The sequence below is a fragment of the Podarcis gaigeae genome (genome assembly GCF_964106915.1).
Source record: "Podarcis gaigeae genome assembly, chromosome: 1".
Lineage (NCBI taxonomy): Eukaryota > Metazoa > Chordata > Lepidosauria > Squamata > Lacertidae > Podarcis > Podarcis gaigeae.
In genome coordinates, this window is record NC_139678.1 from 92,637,957 (window position 1) to 92,655,825 (window position 17,869).

General features: G+C 40.2%; 1 protein-coding gene across 11 annotated transcripts in view; it reads left to right on the forward strand.

The window, feature by feature from the left end:
• Positions 1-17,869, forward strand: part of KALRN (kalirin RhoGEF kinase) — a 523,049-nt gene that overhangs the window by 21,807 nt on the left and 483,373 nt on the right. For 3 of the 11 annotated variants that reach the window (XM_083722242.1, XM_083722243.1, XM_083722223.1), the window contains exon 1: positions 3,712-3,989. The exons of 1 other annotated variant lie outside the window; for it this stretch is intronic. In XM_083722242.1, the coding sequence (XP_083578368.1) occupies positions 3,986-3,989 (4 nt within the window). In that variant the 5' untranslated portion in view covers positions 3,712-3,985. Of the gene's footprint in view, positions 1-3,690; positions 3,990-17,869 lie in introns of those variants that run through there. 7 more of the 11 variants (XM_083722240.1, XM_083722241.1, XM_083722222.1 and 4 more) reach the window with 5 other exon arrangements.

The following is a 17,869-nucleotide window of genomic DNA, read 5'->3' on the forward strand; positions in this document are numbered from 1 at the left end:
TTTTTCCTGATGCAACAACACACAGACAGGCAGGTCATAATAGAGGCTTTGATTTTGGAAGTTAAAGTAGATACTTGTTTAATTTTATGAGTCCTTGGAATAGAAGACAAACAAAAATTACTGATTCAATAATGACATAATATAATAAAAATCACATGTATGCTTTCGCCAAGTTATAAAACCATTTGATCCAGCTGTAACAAAAACGTATAATAAATGAGGCAAACTTGCAAGAATTTATTGCAGACACAAGCCCCTTTCATCAGTCCCTTCTACCTGTACAGCTAATATGTATAAGAGGACAAGACCATGCCCACTGCCCCCATTCCCAGACCTGTTCCACATGAAAAACTGAAAACACCTCCTATGTATGTTCACCTGTAAGCGCAGAAAGGCCCCTTCTGAGGCCTTAACTGTCCTTGCAGAGATCTCGAAGTGGGGCCGGTGGCATATGGCGATGTTGGGATCTGTGTGGAACACAATTCCATTCTTTCCTGCATGTTATATATGGAGGGGGAGGTCTGAAAAGGCCTAGTGTGACTTCAAATTCCTAGATGCTGCATTCCTAGCATGCTGGTGGTGTTGTCGTTAACTGCAGGTTATGCCAATATAAGGTAATGTCAGTAGTAGGTACACTGTAACTATATTGTTATGCCACCACACTTTCCCAAGCAGTGAGAAGTTCCAGGTGTACAACAACTATCTGGATTTTGTTTCCTTTGGAAGGAGATCTCTGGAGGTTTGTGGCATAGTTATGCAGCTAGATAATTTTAGCCTTTTGGACTAAAGGTCCTATGGGGAGCCAGCCACCTTCCTTAAAATGGTAATACAACACTTCAAAATGTGGTAAGCCAGCCCTGCTACGTTAAGTGCTCCTCCTGCTCTTTCTGATGAGGAGGGCCCTAAAGTCCTACCCTGACAGCACCACTGTATGATGTTTTGTAATGTTTGAATTTATTTACAAATATACAAGTTGAGTATAGGTGGAGGCATGCTTAACACTTCAACAAGCCGCATATCCACTGTCAAACCTCGGCTCTCCAAAAAGCCAGGCCCTCAAAGGGCAGGAAGAGAGCAAACTCTGGAAAATGCCTCTCTCTCAAGATTCCTAACACCTCAGACTTGGGAATGGAAGTAGGGGTCGGCTGTGAGGCTTAGTTACTTACAAGCTCCTTGCAGTTGCTTTCGTGTTTTAGACTCTGGTTGGAAGCGTGGCTAGGGGGACTATTACAATTCGCTCCTGCACATCAGCATTTACTCCTGCACTTCTGTATATGATAGATGTCCATTTCTTTCTCTGTGACACTATAATTGCTCACTAAAAAGTTTCAAGTGGTGAAAGAACTATGAAATATGACCTATAATGGGTAGCTGGAGGGAGATGCTCTTGGGTTCTGAACAAATGGATAAGAAGAGAAAGGGCCAAGAGACATGGACCAAGCCCTGTGTGTGGAGGAGAGGGTCCTGGGGATAGAGGCTGAATCAGATATCTGTGAAGAGCAGAGGAAGTGTTGCATTAGCTACCTTATCATAGTGCAGAGACCAGTACCACTCTCCTGGTCAACCCCACCTGGTATAGAGAAGACATCACCCTAGAGAAGGTGGTGTAATGAGCTTAGAGCTTCTAGGAACAGCAGGATTCTGAGATTCCTGGCAAATCTCATAGGCTATGTCTACAAGGAATTCCCTTTTGGCTCTGATTTTTGTATAAGGGTAAGTCACCCAGCATGGGAGCAGTACTAGTCCTTACCCTGAGTTCAAGAAGCAGGCTCAAGGAAAAATGTGAGGGAACAGCTCTGGACAGACAAGTGGGGGGGGGGAGGCAACACTCTGGGAACCACCTTGTGCTTGATAATAAGCTGCAGTTCATGTTGATCAAACCTTGGTCCCATGTAGAGTTTGGGATGAATACTGTGGGTTTTGAGGCCACCCTTACACAGCATTTCCACAACTCCTGCCATCTAGCACAATACAGTACAAGATTTCTCTGCCAACTGATCCTGGAGAAAAAAACTGTTCTCCAACATCTCATTCCTGTGCTTAGCATGAAAGCAAACTTACTTCTTAATTCTATGGTGGTCTGACTCCTCTGTGCTAATGTCCTGCTTTGCATAAATTACTTTTCATGATACACTGCTTCATTCACTGTGTTTTACAGGCTACTATCCAGTTCTTTTTCCTGCATCATGGTTTTCAGTGCCAACATGATATGCTGCAAAAGACTTGCCCTTCTATATTTTCTTCTTAAGCAAACAGTTATTTCTTCTTTTCCAGTCCCATTCCTTACCATGTAGCCACCTGGTCCCATGGCTCCCAAAAGAACTATAGTGAGTAACCCAGCTATCAATTAATTCAAGAAACTCCAATGTAAGATTTTATCATAGCTTGCTTTAAATCAATTTCCCCAGCGTGGCCAACTCTAAGGAGAGTCTCTATAGCTGATTTGCATAAAGAGAAGTATATATCTGTGGCTGTTGTCTCTAAAGAGGTTCCTCAAAGTACAAGCCCCACAAATGCCAGAGTTTCCAACCTTCATAGAATAAACCAACCAGGCAGGTAGTGATTTCAGTTTAAATCAGAAACACACATAGTTCCAATTCGGAAGACTAACCTTGAAGAATGATATATACCCCATGCTATCACAAAACAGCACACACAACTTTTTCACCCATAGGTAACAAAAGGTGTAATATTTGTTCACCAGAGGCAAATTTTACAATATTTATTTACAGATCCAATGACAGTCCAAGTATCTGTTTGATTTGATTCCTATCAAGCTAGTTTCATTGACCCATAGATGCATGTAGGTTATGCCACCTAAGGTTATATCTGTAGCAGTACAACTCTTACTGTAACATATAAATATGTCAGGCTGATATAAAATATAGATCTGTGCACAACACACAGCCAGTTCATTCATTGCTAAGGTGAAACTAGCTAGTCCCTAATTCATAGCTTTAACACGAACAGTAAAAGACCCTTCTCTAGAGGAAGTGCACTAGGCTCTAACTTTTTGTCTGCTTGTTAGTTACCGAGATATGCCTTTCAGAAGCACATTGAAGGAAGAGCATCACATAGCATGGCCAGAGAAGCAGATGGTTCACAGGACTGGTTGTTAAATTGCGCACATGTGCAGCAAGAACTATCTTGCACACTGTGTAATGAAACTGCCACCCACTACCTCTTCCTATAAAAGGTGAAGAAGTCCATGTACTCACTGTGTGCCAAAGGAAGAAATTACTGAAAAGGTGAAAGATGTCCCAGTTACAGAATTCAGCAGATCTGTGCTACTCAGAATCTGATCCCTTTTTAAAAAGCACTTGGCCCATTATATGAATGTCAGCACTACTTGTTTAAGTGCCAGTGAATTTACACAGAGAAACATTCTCAAAGAGGGGGCCACCCCAAACACCAGGAAAAACACAGCAGGCAAACCTGTTAATGTGTAGCAATTATTTATAAGTAATTGTTCTTGTCTTTGGGGAATGCATGGTGGTTTCCTTCTGCTGGCTGGGATGGTAAATTATTGCTTCTAGACTTTTATGAATTTAATAAATAAGAATGCATATTTACACTAGAGGGAGCAATAGCATCGTCACTTACTTATTGCTGCTTAGCTACAAGTCAGTTGCATGGCAACCTTGCAAAGTGGGGGATATATAAAAGAACAATCCAGATTAAATGGTTTGGTCTTTTATGTTGTAAAGTTACCCTAATGATTTATGTTAACTATTAGTAGAGCATATTGCTGAATACAAAGCTGAATGTGCTTTGTACGGAGTACAGTCTTGGCAAACGCTGCTTGATTGGCTGCTCAGAAGATTCTCTCTCCCCCTCCCCACCTTTGTAAAGAATTTCTACAAGGGCATTTTGGGTTGTTTTGTGCCCCCCACCCCCGGAATGATTGCAAAGTGGATGTGGTTCAGGGAACCAACCTTTAATGACAGAGATTTTTAAAGACTGAAGGTGATGAAAATATCAGAGGATGGGTAAGTCAACTTGATCTTTATTTGGGAATGGAGGGAGACTTTGCCCCACATGCCTAGTTCCTGTAGGTAGCCTCTTCCTTAAGGCTGCAATTGTAACCCCACTTACCTGAGAGTAAGACCCACTGAATTCAATCAGACTTACTTCTGAGTGGACATGGTGAGAGGATTGCACTGTGAGATAGTTTCTCCTGCTTAACCTCTGTGCTGCATTTTGAAAGTTTCCTCATACAGAGTGACCATATACCAAAGGGGATTTGACTGCCATATATTTCATAGTTATATATAAGCTGGATTTTTGACGGGTGCCACTTATCTTGCAGAGGTGAGAAGAGCCACAGCTGCTGATACTTTTGCTTGATGATTAAAATATAGGAACCTCTTTTTCCACCTTGGCATCTTATCTTCATAGCAGCTCACTGTCCAAGGCCACAGACTCTTAAAGTCTGTTTCTCTGGCACATTTTGGAATCTTTAAAACTTCAGCTATGATGAGTGTTAGAAAATGCTTTAATGTGTTGTAAAGGACCACCTTTCAGAATATCCTAATCTAAACAGAATATCCTAGCTTTAAAAAAAAATGAGCCTGAGGGATAGTTTCTGAGGGCCTGTTACATTAGAAACATAAGCTGTTTTATATGCTACCAGATCTGATTATTTGTTCATCACTAGCCCAGTTTTGTCTACTGTGGGTGGCGGAAGTCTGTCACATCACCTGCCACCTAGTTGTTTTTTTAATTGGAGGAATTGCCAGGGATTGAATGCAGGACCTTCTGCTAGCAAAGCAGATAGTTTCTTATTGAGCTACAGCCCCTTTGTCCACTGAGCAGTGAGTTGATAAGTGATAAAGTGACCAGACTCTTAACAGTGCAGTCCTGTGCAGGTCTACTCGAAAGTAAGCTGCATTGCACTTCATGGGATTTTCTCTCATGTAAGTCAAAATAAGAAGGAAATAACCCTCAGTTATGTGGTCAAACCTGTTAATTTGTCCAGCCATTCATATAATTTTAGTGGATAATTAACACACACTCAAAACAACCTTTTTATTTTTTAAAAAGTAGCATTAGCTTTTACAAAGTAATCATTTTTACTAGTGTACATTAACACTCAGCAAGCTGATGAGCCTCTACAAATAATGGTAAGAATTGCCTAGGCAGGTGTTTAATTGGAAGTTGCATGGGTAATGTTTCATATCAGGCAGTTTTAGTCCTAGAATCCACCTGGGCCTTACTAATTTAATCAAGTTACATAAAAAGATGTATAAACTAGCTGTAGTTCTCTGCCTCATGGCGTTGCCCTTTTTCCGAGTGCTGAACAGGCTGTTCATCTGATTGTAAGATTGCTGCGTTCAAACCTGAATAACGTTCTTATAACTTTAAATCTCCCAAGGCAGCCATGACTTCTGCTGCCTGTTCCCATCCTAGATCATTTCCCCCCTCCCCCTACCTTCTTTGAAGCACACCTGGAGTCAGATCGGGTGAAGGGATTGAGATGTTAGGACTGATGAAGGACTGGGGTGGGAGAAGCCACAGCTGCCTTGTCTCCCAATGTACCAAGAGATTTTAAGGTAAATCTCATTGAGATAAATGAGCTTTCACTTGGTTGTAGCCTGGCAGCTCAACCTAACTGAAAGAATACGGTATTTTTAGAGAACATGGCAAATTATACACACACACACACACACACACACACACACTGCTAGAGAGTATTTAGTAAGGTAAATTCTTTTGCTCAAAAAGGTGTTTTGGACCCTAGTAACTTGCTTGAAGCTTCACATTTACTAATTTGGCAATCAAGTTATAATGTCCTCATGCTGAATAGCTCTTATCCAATGAACATGTGTTCCTGGTCATATTCAGCCAGATTTCTGCTTTTCTTTCAGATTTGTTGTCATTGGAGCCAAAAGCCACATTCCAAGTTATTAGGTATATCCTGTGAAGATCTTGTGCTGTTTAGATTCTGTTGGAAGGTGTTCTTCATTTGCACAGCAATGAATTAATTGGCTCTAATTACTGAAGTAGCAGTCCCTGACCAAAGCTGATTACATCATGAAGGCTGCCTTTGTCTTGAATGATTTAACAAATTAATCATACAGGCAGAAGTTCAACTGGTCCTGCTTTCCCCCAGCATGGAGATGCAATGATAGGGAAAGCTGTACTTATTAACCGTCTACAGTATGCTTCCAATTCATTTTTAAGTGGAGTGCATTGCAATAATGTAAATGAGAAGTTCCAATCCAAATAGCAAGATCTGAGAGGAGGGACCAGATTAGGCTGTCAGAAGGTAATTCTTAGGAGAGTGGATAGCAAGTTTAATGTTTGAGTTAAAACAGAAAGGTGTGTATAGACTTAACAGCAGTTCCATGGACTCCTATTAGTGTTTAAACAGGCATCATTACTTATCTAGAAATGCATATGTGGTGAAGTACTGGCATTCCCCTGTATTTAGGCATGGATGTAGAATCTTAATAGGCTACTCACGTTAAAAAATAATTTCCAGAGTAGGAGTTATTTGTTCAAGACGTTTTGGCTGAACTAAATGAATCCCACATTCATGGCTACAAACTTTAGTGTTTTACAAAACCTGCTTGCTTGGACAGAGTGGAATGAAAACAAAGTTTATGACATTATTCTGTGTTTTGAAACTGAAAGCTCTGTAAAATCAGCAAAGCTTGCACCCTTCTTCAGCAACCTATATTGGTCCTATTTATATAATCACCTCCTTTATATATCCTAGCCTTTAGAAAAGGCACAGTAACTACAGACTGCTGATTTTAGAAGTGGTTATTTGCTGTTGTACAAGTAAACAAAAAAAGCACCCTTACGTTACTGAATAAAGCTTTTTAAAAAAATAAAATTATGTTTAAAAGGAGGCATAAGGATTGATAATGGGAATGAATAGCACTCATTAATTCATCTCACTCCCTGAAAAGTTTCCATCAAGTCACTGGAGAGTGTTATAGAATCTGGATTTATGTTGTACCAAAACTCCAGAGTAGATTGTGGGATCTGCCATGAATTTTACAATTCCCTCTATACATCTGCATAAAGGCCTAGTGTGAGAACATAGGAAGTGATCTTAAAATGAGACGGGCTGTCTAACTCAGTATTCTCTAAACCAAAAGCAGCCAATGTGATGCCCTCAAGGTATTGTAAACTACAACTCCTATCATCCCCGACCAATTGGCTTTATTGACTGGAGGCTAATGGGAGTTGTAGTCCAACATGAAGGACACTGCATTGGCTACATGTGATTGAAACAGGTCCGCAGACTTCGAGTAGCATAGATTGAGCTGCATCCCACCACAGGGCTTGAGTAGCAAGAGGCAGTGCTGAGAGACTCCAATTGCTTACTAATCTGTGGATCACTTACTGAAGTCCACCCCCTTCTATTTGTGTTGGATATAGTTCTCTTTTTTCCTTTTCTTCCCTTCCTTGCTGTATAAATTCTACCTGTTCTTGCCCATTAGGTTGTTTGCTGGGCTTCCTCCAAAAGGAAAATGTGAGGGCAAGTGGTCTGACTGGAGACACTATTTTTTGGCGGGGGGCAGCAGCATTTTCCCCTCATCCATTTCACTAATAATTTGAGCTCACAATGTGTAGCTTGCCACCACCACAAGGGCCCTCCGGTGAGGAACATAGGCTTATATAAAGGTAGATAGGGCTTCTGTACTATTATACCGCTGTCTTGAGGAGAGGCACCATTGCTGGGAGAGAAAGGCAGGATAAAGACTTTTAGAAGAGGGGGGCTTGCAATGTAGGGATGAGACGAGCTGCAGCTGTTGATATTCTCATCTTGTTTAAGAATTGGCCATCACTAGATCTAAAGCTTCTGCTGATAGTTCCCCAGGCAGTGGCCCCATATAAAATTCCATATATAACTAATGCACAGTGATTATTTGCAAAGATTCCTGCTGGTTTAACTTGCATTTTTTTTGCATTGTCGGGTTGGATTTTGAAAATAAATTATAAGCTTAGCAACATCAACTCCATTGGCATTAGGCCAATAAATTTATGCGATTTTCTACTATAGGCACCAGGCTGACCTTCTGGGGAAATTGATAATAAAAAGTAAGAATGGAGTAAGCAATGTGGTGACAAATGTATTCACCCTCCCCTTCATCTAACAATTTCTAGCCTTTCCACTGCAGAAGCATGTTAATAGATTCTACGCTGCACCTATTGCCCTTTCAAAGCTCAAGGTGGCTTGTTCTATACTTTAGGGAGTTTGTCCCAATTTGCTAGTGCTGTATTTTCAAATAGTAGCTCTTCCTTCCTCTTACTGAATTAGTTCTAAAATGAAATCTCATTCAACCCACTCCTTTGTATGTTTACATAAGACTTACTTCACTTATTGCTCCAAAAGTTAGAATCAGAATGTGGCATTCATTTTCATTTATTCGAATGCATGGTTAAAATATTATTTGCTCATAATTTTTTCCCCTTAAACTGTTCTACACTTTTGTAGTACCAAGACTGTGCTGAAATTTCACCCCCAAAGGAGAGGACTTTCTATTGTCTGAAACCTTCTAAACGTCCTGCTCTGCTACTGTTTCTTCCCCTGTCAACCAGTCAGGACTCATTTACAGAATGCAGTGACATAACAGCAGTCCATAACCAGTGAGATTTGGTTATGTGGTGATGTCACTGAGGCCAATCAAGCTCAGACTGCTGTGAAGGGGTGTATCCTTGTTGCTAAGGAACTGGAGTGACGCTCCCTGTATATCTGTGCTGCTGTAGAACCACCATAGGGTAGCATAGCAGTGCAGTAAGACGCAGAGTATTGTCCCCAGTTGTCTTGGCAACACAGTTACGCTTGTCTTTCTGGCTATGATGGTTTTATTGCAGCATGGCAAGTCAGGAAGTGTTGGTTATAGGAATGCTTTCATGATTCCACATCCTTTAAAATCCCTCTTCCCCATCTTCACTGAAGACACAGGGTGTTTGGGGGGAGCTGCAGAATGCTTGCAAAATACATTTCAGCTGAGCCCTATACTGTATAGCATTGCTTTCTGGTCTTATTTTGGGGACAACTATGGTTTATAGTGGGAAGCAGAAAACATCCCGGGGGGGGGGGGCTCCAGAAGGTGTTTTTTATGGGAACATTTTTGTAGTGTCCACATGATGCCATTGGCATCAAAATCCCAGCCTATATTTTTTGCCCCATTTAATATGGACTTACTCTTTCTGAAGAAATCCAATAATTTTTAATAAGTGTTAATGATCCATTTGTGATATTTTAGTAACAAATTAAGCCCCTATCTAGAATCAGCCTTAATTTAGGCTCCATGGAACATTTTAATCTGTCTCACCTACACTGACCTGTAATTTAAACTGTTATAATACACCTGACCCATATTTATTTTCCTTATGCAGTATTAGATTTTTCTGGACTTGTCAACTGAGACTAGTACAAGGTTACAAAAGGATAATCTAGTCATTCAGCAAAGTCCTATCACCTTCTAGATTTTCCCCTCTGGTTTTCTCTCTGTAGCAGGCATGTTGTTAAAGAGACTAATCCCTAGCATGTAATGTCCAGAATATTAAAGATTTGTATTTTTAAAAACTTTCTAATTTTAATTGCTGCACAAGTTTCTTTTTAGAGTAAGGATGCAGAGATATGTAGCAGCTAAGCAGGTGGTTGTTTGGAAGAGGAGGTCTATGGAAATTTGACAGAAATGGAAAAATTGTGTGTGTGTAAGAGGGAAATCTAACTAATAATGGACATCCTCTTTTGAGGGCACTTTCAAATAGCTTCCTTAAGGATGTTAGCTGCAACTATGGCAGCAAAACAAGGTAGATGTAATTGAAGCAGTACCGTTATCTTGGAGACTTGAATCTACCATTGCAAATTTTGTATGGTTATCTTTCTTTCTCTTGTGCTGACTCTAGTAGTATGTTTAGAGCAGCATTAATTAGTATTTAAATCATTATTGTAGTCTAGCTTGCAGGTGTCTGGAGCACTGACATATCAGTGTGCTAGTCACCACTGTAAGAATTACAATTAACTGAGAATGTTGATTTCTGGGAACATTTCCACTCTGCCTAAATTTATTTTGCCCACACTGGGTAGCCTGTAGGTGTCAGACAGTATCTGCTGTGGATTTTCAAATAGCAAAACAAATAAGTGTTGCACTGCTCTGGTTCAGTGAAACCACATTGTTGACAATGAATTTTACAAGTTTTCAGGTCATTCTTAATGCAGCTATCTTAAATGCATCAGACAAAGCATTTTCGGAGGGGAGCAACGGCAAAATCTTACCATCTGTACTTCAGCAAATCTGAAGATGTGCTGGGTTTTCGAAACTAACTGCAGCACATAAGTCACTCCTGGATGACCTGTTTACTGAGGATTCGTCCTGATTTTTTGCACAGGGTTTTATCCCGTGTTAGTCATACTTAGAGTAAGTCTATTGGAATTAATAAACACAACTAACTTAGGTCCATTTATTACAATGGGTCTACTGTAGTAAAATTTAATAGGCTACAATCCCCAAAGTTTATTGGGAATTTATACAATGTTGGATGTTTATTGAGCATTCATCCTGCTTTATTGTAGGGAAGTTATGTGACATTTCCCTTGTCACAAAAGCCATTTCAAAGAAGAAGAAGCAGAAGTATGTTTTGCAAGAGCACCAAATCCACTTTAATAACCTAACTTGAATTTACAGCACACAATTGAATTCGACCCACAAAATAGCAGTATCCATAGCAGTATCCATAGCCTTGTTAGAAAGGCAGCATCTCTATCACTTTTAGGCCACCGATCTCTAAGATTTCTTAAGGTTGCTTTCACATGTCCACCCTAAGATACATGTTATTTTCCTGATCATTGTGTATCTTTTAAAACCAATTAATTACACAATTGGTAAACTTGATGCAGTTTGTTCAGTATATCTGCAAACTGAGGTTTTTTGCCCTCTTACTCAAGACTGAAACTTTTTCTTTCTTTTTTTAATTGACACATCTTTTGTAAGGGTGAATTGGAAACCAGGTTTGTATTTATGCCCAGCCATGTGTGAAATTAATGTCCTACAAGCACACTCAAGTGAATGCATGTGGTAATAAAACAGTATTCACTGTTCAATTTTGTGGTTAAGAAGTATTTTTTTGAATTCTTGCCATACATGCCTATAAATGCAGGACACAACCCAGCGAATCAGAGACTGTGTGACAGGCAGTCTGCTCTCATGCTCATTTACTCAGAAGTAAGCACCACTGAATTTAGTTGGACTTACTCTCTCACAGGCATGTTTTGGATTATAATTATAAATGATTAAATTTGTATACCGCCCTTCATCACAAGATCTCAGGGTGGTTCACAAGATAAAAATGCAAGGCATAAGCACAAATAAATAGTTAAAACCAAAACAGCAAAACAACACCCCCCCCAAACACATTTAAAAGCCTATAGAATACTAACCAGCCAAAGGCCTGGTTGAAGAGGAACGTTTTCGCCTGGCCCCTTCATTATATATCTTTAGGTGCCAGGTGAACCTCCTTGAGGAAAACATTCCACAAATGGGGAGCCACTGCAGAAAAAGCTTGTTCTTGTGTTACCATCCTATGCAAAACTACTTGGAAAGGAAACTAATGGAATTCTACATACTGCTACCTGTGAGCAGGAACAGCCCTACATTAGATTAGACAGAGTGATGTGGTCACCCCAGGCAGCTGAAAGAAGTTAGATGTCATGAAAGGACAGCAAATTGTATTTTTTCCATGCAGGGAGAGATGCTTTGGGGATGTATTGGCTGAGGTGTCAAAATAACTTGACCAGCCTTTAGTACTATGTACCTTGATGTGTGTGTGGAGGTTTCATTCCATGTTCTGCCTCAAGCAACAAAATGTATTGGGCCAGCCCTGCTAGCGTGTAAGCCATGGCAAAGAGAGTAAGATTTAGTTCTAAGAAAACATGCTCATAACTGCATTGATATGAGCCTTGCATTTGTAATCTTGATTAAGTCTCAATGGGATTTCTGTTGATTGTGAGTAACCTAAGTCCCACTGATTGAATTAGGACTTAGTCAAAGACTGTCATTTGCTGGATCAAAAACCATGAAAGGTCTTGTGGCACCTTAAATACTTACAAATTTATTATGGCATAAGATTTTCTGGGTTTGAATTCACTTCATCAGATGCATAAAGTATAATCCTCAATTGTGTTTGTAGCTAGCTGCCCGCACTGTCAATCACCTGATGTCACAATGACATCAGATGATGCAGAGGAACATTTTTCCTTTGAAGGAGCAGCTCATTTGAAGAGAAAGATCCTGTGCATTGCCAGCCAGCAATTCAAAGGAAGAAATTCACATTTCAAATATACATGGTATCTTCCCATGAACACATTGTTGAGCATCAATGCTGATATTTCCAGTGAATGGGAATTGGCACAAATAACACATGTTGACAGTGACAAATAACTTGACTTATGTATCAATTTTCTGCCCTGACACCTCTGCCTATCCTATTCCAGATGCAGGGGTCCCCCACCCTTCCATGAAAGGGAACGTTCATATTTCTGAAATTGTGCTTGAAGTACTGCTCAACGCATGCCCTTTATGCTTCAGTAATATTAACAGTAATCAGCAATATTATAGTCGGGACAGAGTGTGAAGGCAAAGAACCAGCCTGCCCACTCTATCTACCATCTTGCTGCATAGTTGGTTCACATTGATTGATCACAAAGATGTCCTTAGTGGAACCTTTGTGCCAGGCTCATCTCTGGATACTTCAGCCAAGTTAGAATGAAACTCTGAAAATGGAGAAAAGTTGGTGCAATTTCTACCTGTTGCTTCCAAGAATCTCATGATATATTGGTTCTCTTTGGCATGAAATTGATTTAGAAGAACTTAAAGGGAGTTATCTTACCTTTACACTCCTGTACATTTAGTTCAAGGACTTTCTGCTCCAGAAAGCACTCCAGTATTGGGAGACTTTCTCAAGAACATTTAACATGAATTGGCTTACACTTTATGCAAACCTGTGGACCCTTGTTCAAATTCCTGCTCAGAAGAGAGACAACTTGGTTCAACCTACCACACAGGGTTGTTGGGAAGTTGCTGTTGTATGAGGATTTGAACTCCTTGGAGAATGGTGGAATATTAGTGTAAAAAGAAAGTAAATAAACTTGACCTAAGAATATCAGTTCAAAGCATAGCATGTTATTCTGCTTTATAGGCTCTTGGCCCCACTGGTGGGACTTGTCAAAAAAGGTTTAACTGTGATTATGCTATACTGTAATTTGGACAGTTGTCTACTTGGAACTGAGCTCAGGCTTATTTCCCTTAGGCCACTGAACAACTGCTGTTGAGTAATAAAGATTGTCAATCAATCCTACCTTCATCGAAACTAAGCAGAATGAAAGAAGTTGTTATACCATTTCCTGAGACTTTCTGTTCTGTACAGCTGAGGTCCAAATTTACATTTTACAGCTTAATAGAAAAAACATTTTACAGAAGCTACATATAAATGTCACTCAATGAGCAACACATGTAAAATAAAAATCTAGCTGTACTTTATCAAAGCCCCATTTTGCATTTAGGGTGGGATAATCCTACCCTGGGATGCGGGTGGCGCTGTGGGTTAAACCACAGAGCCTAGGACTTGCCGATCAGAAGGTCGGCGGTTCGAATCCCCGTGACGGGGTGAGCTCCCATTGCTCGGTCTCTGCTCCTGCCAACCTAGCAGTTTGAAAGCATGTCAAAGTGCAAGTAGATAAATAGGTACTGCTGTGGCGGGAAGGTAAACAGTGTTTCCAGGTGCTGCTCTGGTTCGCCAGAAGCAGCTTAGTCATGCTGGCCACATGACCCGGAAGCTGTACACCAGGCCCCTTGGCCAATAAAGCGAGATGAGCACCACAACCCCAGAGTCGGTCACAACTGGACCTAATGGTCAGGGGTCCATTTACCTTTTTAAGCCTACCCTATCTTGGTTGCATATTTTCAGTAGTATGCTACTTCTCTTGGAGAAAGTGGGTGAGGTTGGCAGTCAGTTGTGTGTGGCACTGTGCAAAACCTGGAGCAAATACACTACCCAGTCTTCTTACTAAGGGTTCACCCACACTCCCCTTTGTCCCATGATTGCTTCTGTTTATCCCATTATTTCTAGGCATGGTCTGAGAGGTTCTTCTTTTTCCCCACAGCTCCTCTGTAAATCAGTCTGTATACATGTTTCATCAACACACTGTGGTTTTTCTGCTTTTGAAATACTGGGGTGTGTCATGGCACCAGGTGTTGCTGAGGTAGTGGGGCAGTGCTATGTCACTGCCCCTTATGTGGCTATTGTGGGGGTGAGGCAGGGCAAGCTGAGTTTGGCGCTGTGTGAAGCCCTCTAGCACTGCACCAGTGTGCCTGCGAAGCCCTGACCTCACTACTATCCTGCCCTGCCTGGTACCACCCAGGTAAGTGGCAGTGGCACTGTGCTGTGCCACTGCATTCCTGAAATGCTCCAGTTTGCACAAAAGTGGCATTTCAGGAAGGCACTCAGGTTACTTATCTATAGATTTTGTTAATCGTTTTTTATCACATTGTGCACTTAAGGCAGGACACAGTATAAATGAAACAATAAAAATCATACAGTTTCTATATGGTAATCCATAAAACAAGGAAGGATAAATGGTGTTCAGGTGCAGATATAGATACAAGAGCATCCACAAAGATACTGAGAGTTTTTTTATTTATTTATGCATTTATTTTAAAATAGCAGAACGTGAAATGATATTGGTTTAACCACATATGCATAGGCATCAGTACAGTAGCTATGCATGTACAGCAAAGCTCTGTCCATTGCAGGACAAAACTGAATGAAAATGGATGTGAAAAGGTCACATGAAAAAGGTCAAAGGCTCTGAGGAGAAGTGGGGTAAACTTGGAAGGGGTACTATTTACTCGGATGACTGCCTTTGATTCCATGCTCACTGACATGCAGTGGAAGCATGATGGACAAATGCTGTACTTTGACTTTCTAGAAGTCTCTCATCTCTTTCATGTGTTTTGCTTTCTTGGTCCAACATGGCATCTGCCCTTACTTACACCATATTTATTACTAGCTTCCTAGAGAGATTTGATATTATGTAATCGCCTTGTTATTTCTCCAATAAATCTAAAGCATTCATCTGTTTATTTATTTTAAAGTATTTATACGTCATCCTTGAAAAACAATCTTACAGCTTCCAGTAAAATATAAAAAACACAGCACAAATAAACAATAATAAAAGCTTTATAAAACAGCAACGATAAAATCAAACAGCAAGTAAGAGAACAGGCTAAAACCCAAGTATCAACAGTAAAAACACACAAATTAACATGCCTGAGAAAATTTAAAAAATGCTTTTGCATAGTGCTGGCATGACATCAAAGTAGGTTATTGCAGAATGTAGGCTTCATTTCCCAATTCTCATATTTGAAGGGAATCCCTCACCATCCAGAATGGCTCCCCCCCCCCCCCGGCCCTTAAACTGCAATCTGCATCTCTGCTAGGGATATCATGAAACTGTGCCCAAAAGCTTGCCAAGATGCCTCCCTTAGGTGAGGAGGCCTTGTGTCCTGCATTGCCAAGATTCCTTCAGAAAAGCAAGATGTGAAGGAAGGCATCTTCCCTTGTTTCACAAAGCTAGCAGAATCCAGCTCATGATTACTTAAAGACTTTGCAACACTGGTAGTGCTTTTAAAGACTTATTGTTATGCTTTACTAGTTAGGCCTTACATGTTGCCTCTCACCCTCAAGGACCTATCTGGTACTCTTCTATTCAGTTCTTCTCATAATCTAGCTTGGCAGAACTGTGGAAGGGTTATTTACAGAAACAAACTGCTGAATTTAGTGGGATTTACTACCAAGTGTGCATACGACTGTAGCTTTTCAGCATAATCCTATTGTTATTATTTACTCAGAACCAAATTCTTCTGTGTTTGATAGCTCATAGCCATCCAGTGCCTCTCAGAATTGCCAGATCTCTTCATTTCTTGCATGCTGATGTCTTAACTTACTTTGCAAATGTAGCATATTAAATAAATTATGTGATATATAAAACCTAGCATGCATGGTGTTCTTAGTAATTACTGTATTTTTCTGTGTATAAGACTAGGTTCCCTCCCTAAAAAATAATGTCAAAAATTAGGGGGTGTCTTATACTCTGGGCCACCTGCCCCCATTTTCTTAAATCTGAGTCCCCAAAATAGTCTTATACATGGGGACATCTTATAGACGGAAAAATATGGTATGTGCCACTTAAACCAAGGCCTTCGCAATTGTTTCCATAGAAAGGTATTGATAGTTCATCAGGACTATGTACTGTTATGAAAAAAGTCATTGTTTTTATGGTGTGGCTACCAATTAGGTAATTGTAAAGGCAATGAAACTGTGGAATAAAAACTGCATGTCTTGGAGGTTTTCCACTGAAAACAATAGAACTACTCGAGAAGTAGGTAGTATGGGGATTTTATTGAATTTACTTGTGGAGGATTGCTGATGCTGCAAGAAAACAAGGCCTATTCTTTTTGACCTTTTCATATATATTTATGGTCTTTTTTATTGATACTTCATGTTAAAAGCTGTCACTGAGAGCCATCCTAAGTGCTGCATTTTAGCTTTTTTGACTGATATACCCAAAGTGAAATATACTTGAAACCCTTGCCCTAGAATAGTTAAAAGCACCAGCCCATGAAGGAGATAGATAGATTATACATACCTCTGTTTATTAATTTTATGACTTTGTATTTTGCTCTGCAGCATAAATGCAAACATTTATTATAGTAATTATAGAAAAATAACTGATTGCTACAAAAGAATATTTCAATAATTTAAGTGCTCATTTGTGAACAACAGCAAAACTGCTGTCCCTACTGAACTCTATTTGTGCTTTTAGAGTGACAAGTGACTACATTCAAGTTGTTGCTGTCAGTATGAAATAAAGCCATTTTCTGTGCTGGTATTAATGGAGATGAAAATCCTTCTCCAAATTGTTAACGTGTTTTCATGTTTGTCCTGAGGTAGTTTGCAATGGTATGGCCCAGTTGTCTTTTGACAGTGGTTATGACAGAATTCTTCTAGCAGGGCCAGTACCATACATTTTGCTGCCTAAGGTGAAGGACAAGATGGTCCTTCTGCCAAATTCAACATCCACAATCCACCTGGACTGGCAGTTGAATCTTACTCTGACACTGCTAATGGGACAATATATTCCACTGTATCTGAGGGCAGCAGACTACCTTAGGAGGTGCAGAGTAGGCTAGCTTAATTGATGTAGGAGGCATGCTGCTCCTCAGGATCTGCCATCTGAGGCAGTTGCTTCATTCTGCCTAATAATAGAGCCAGCTCTGGCTTCTGGTATCATTAATTCATCATAACTGTTTGCATGACCACTATTACTACATGACCCTGGCTTTTGACACTTGAGCTGTACCCACCTTACTTTTGTGATTATAAGTTGTTTAAAACTGTTCTTAACATTGTGTTTTAATTGTTGCCATGCACCCTGGGACTTTAGGGTGAAGGGCAAGATGATGATGATGATGATAACAATAATAAATTAATTAGCAGCAGTGACACTAAACTTTAAAATGGTTTGTATTGCCAAGCACGCTCACATGGTTTGAAGCCATACAGTTTCACTAGTGGTAGTAACTGCTATAATTTCAGGGTAATAACTTCCGTGTGTGGAAATAGAACACCATTTGTCCTGTGAGTGAGCACATGACTAGTAAGAGGAAAAACTGACAATAAGACACTTGACACTCCATGTATATACCATTTTGCTGCTCAGTAAGTATGATTCTGGTATTGCCTTCTCAAGGACTTCTCAAGGACTTTCACTTGCAGAATAAGGCTTTCCCTCTTCTATCCCCACTACACAATCCCTATGTCCCTGAATTTGGCTTTGAGGGGG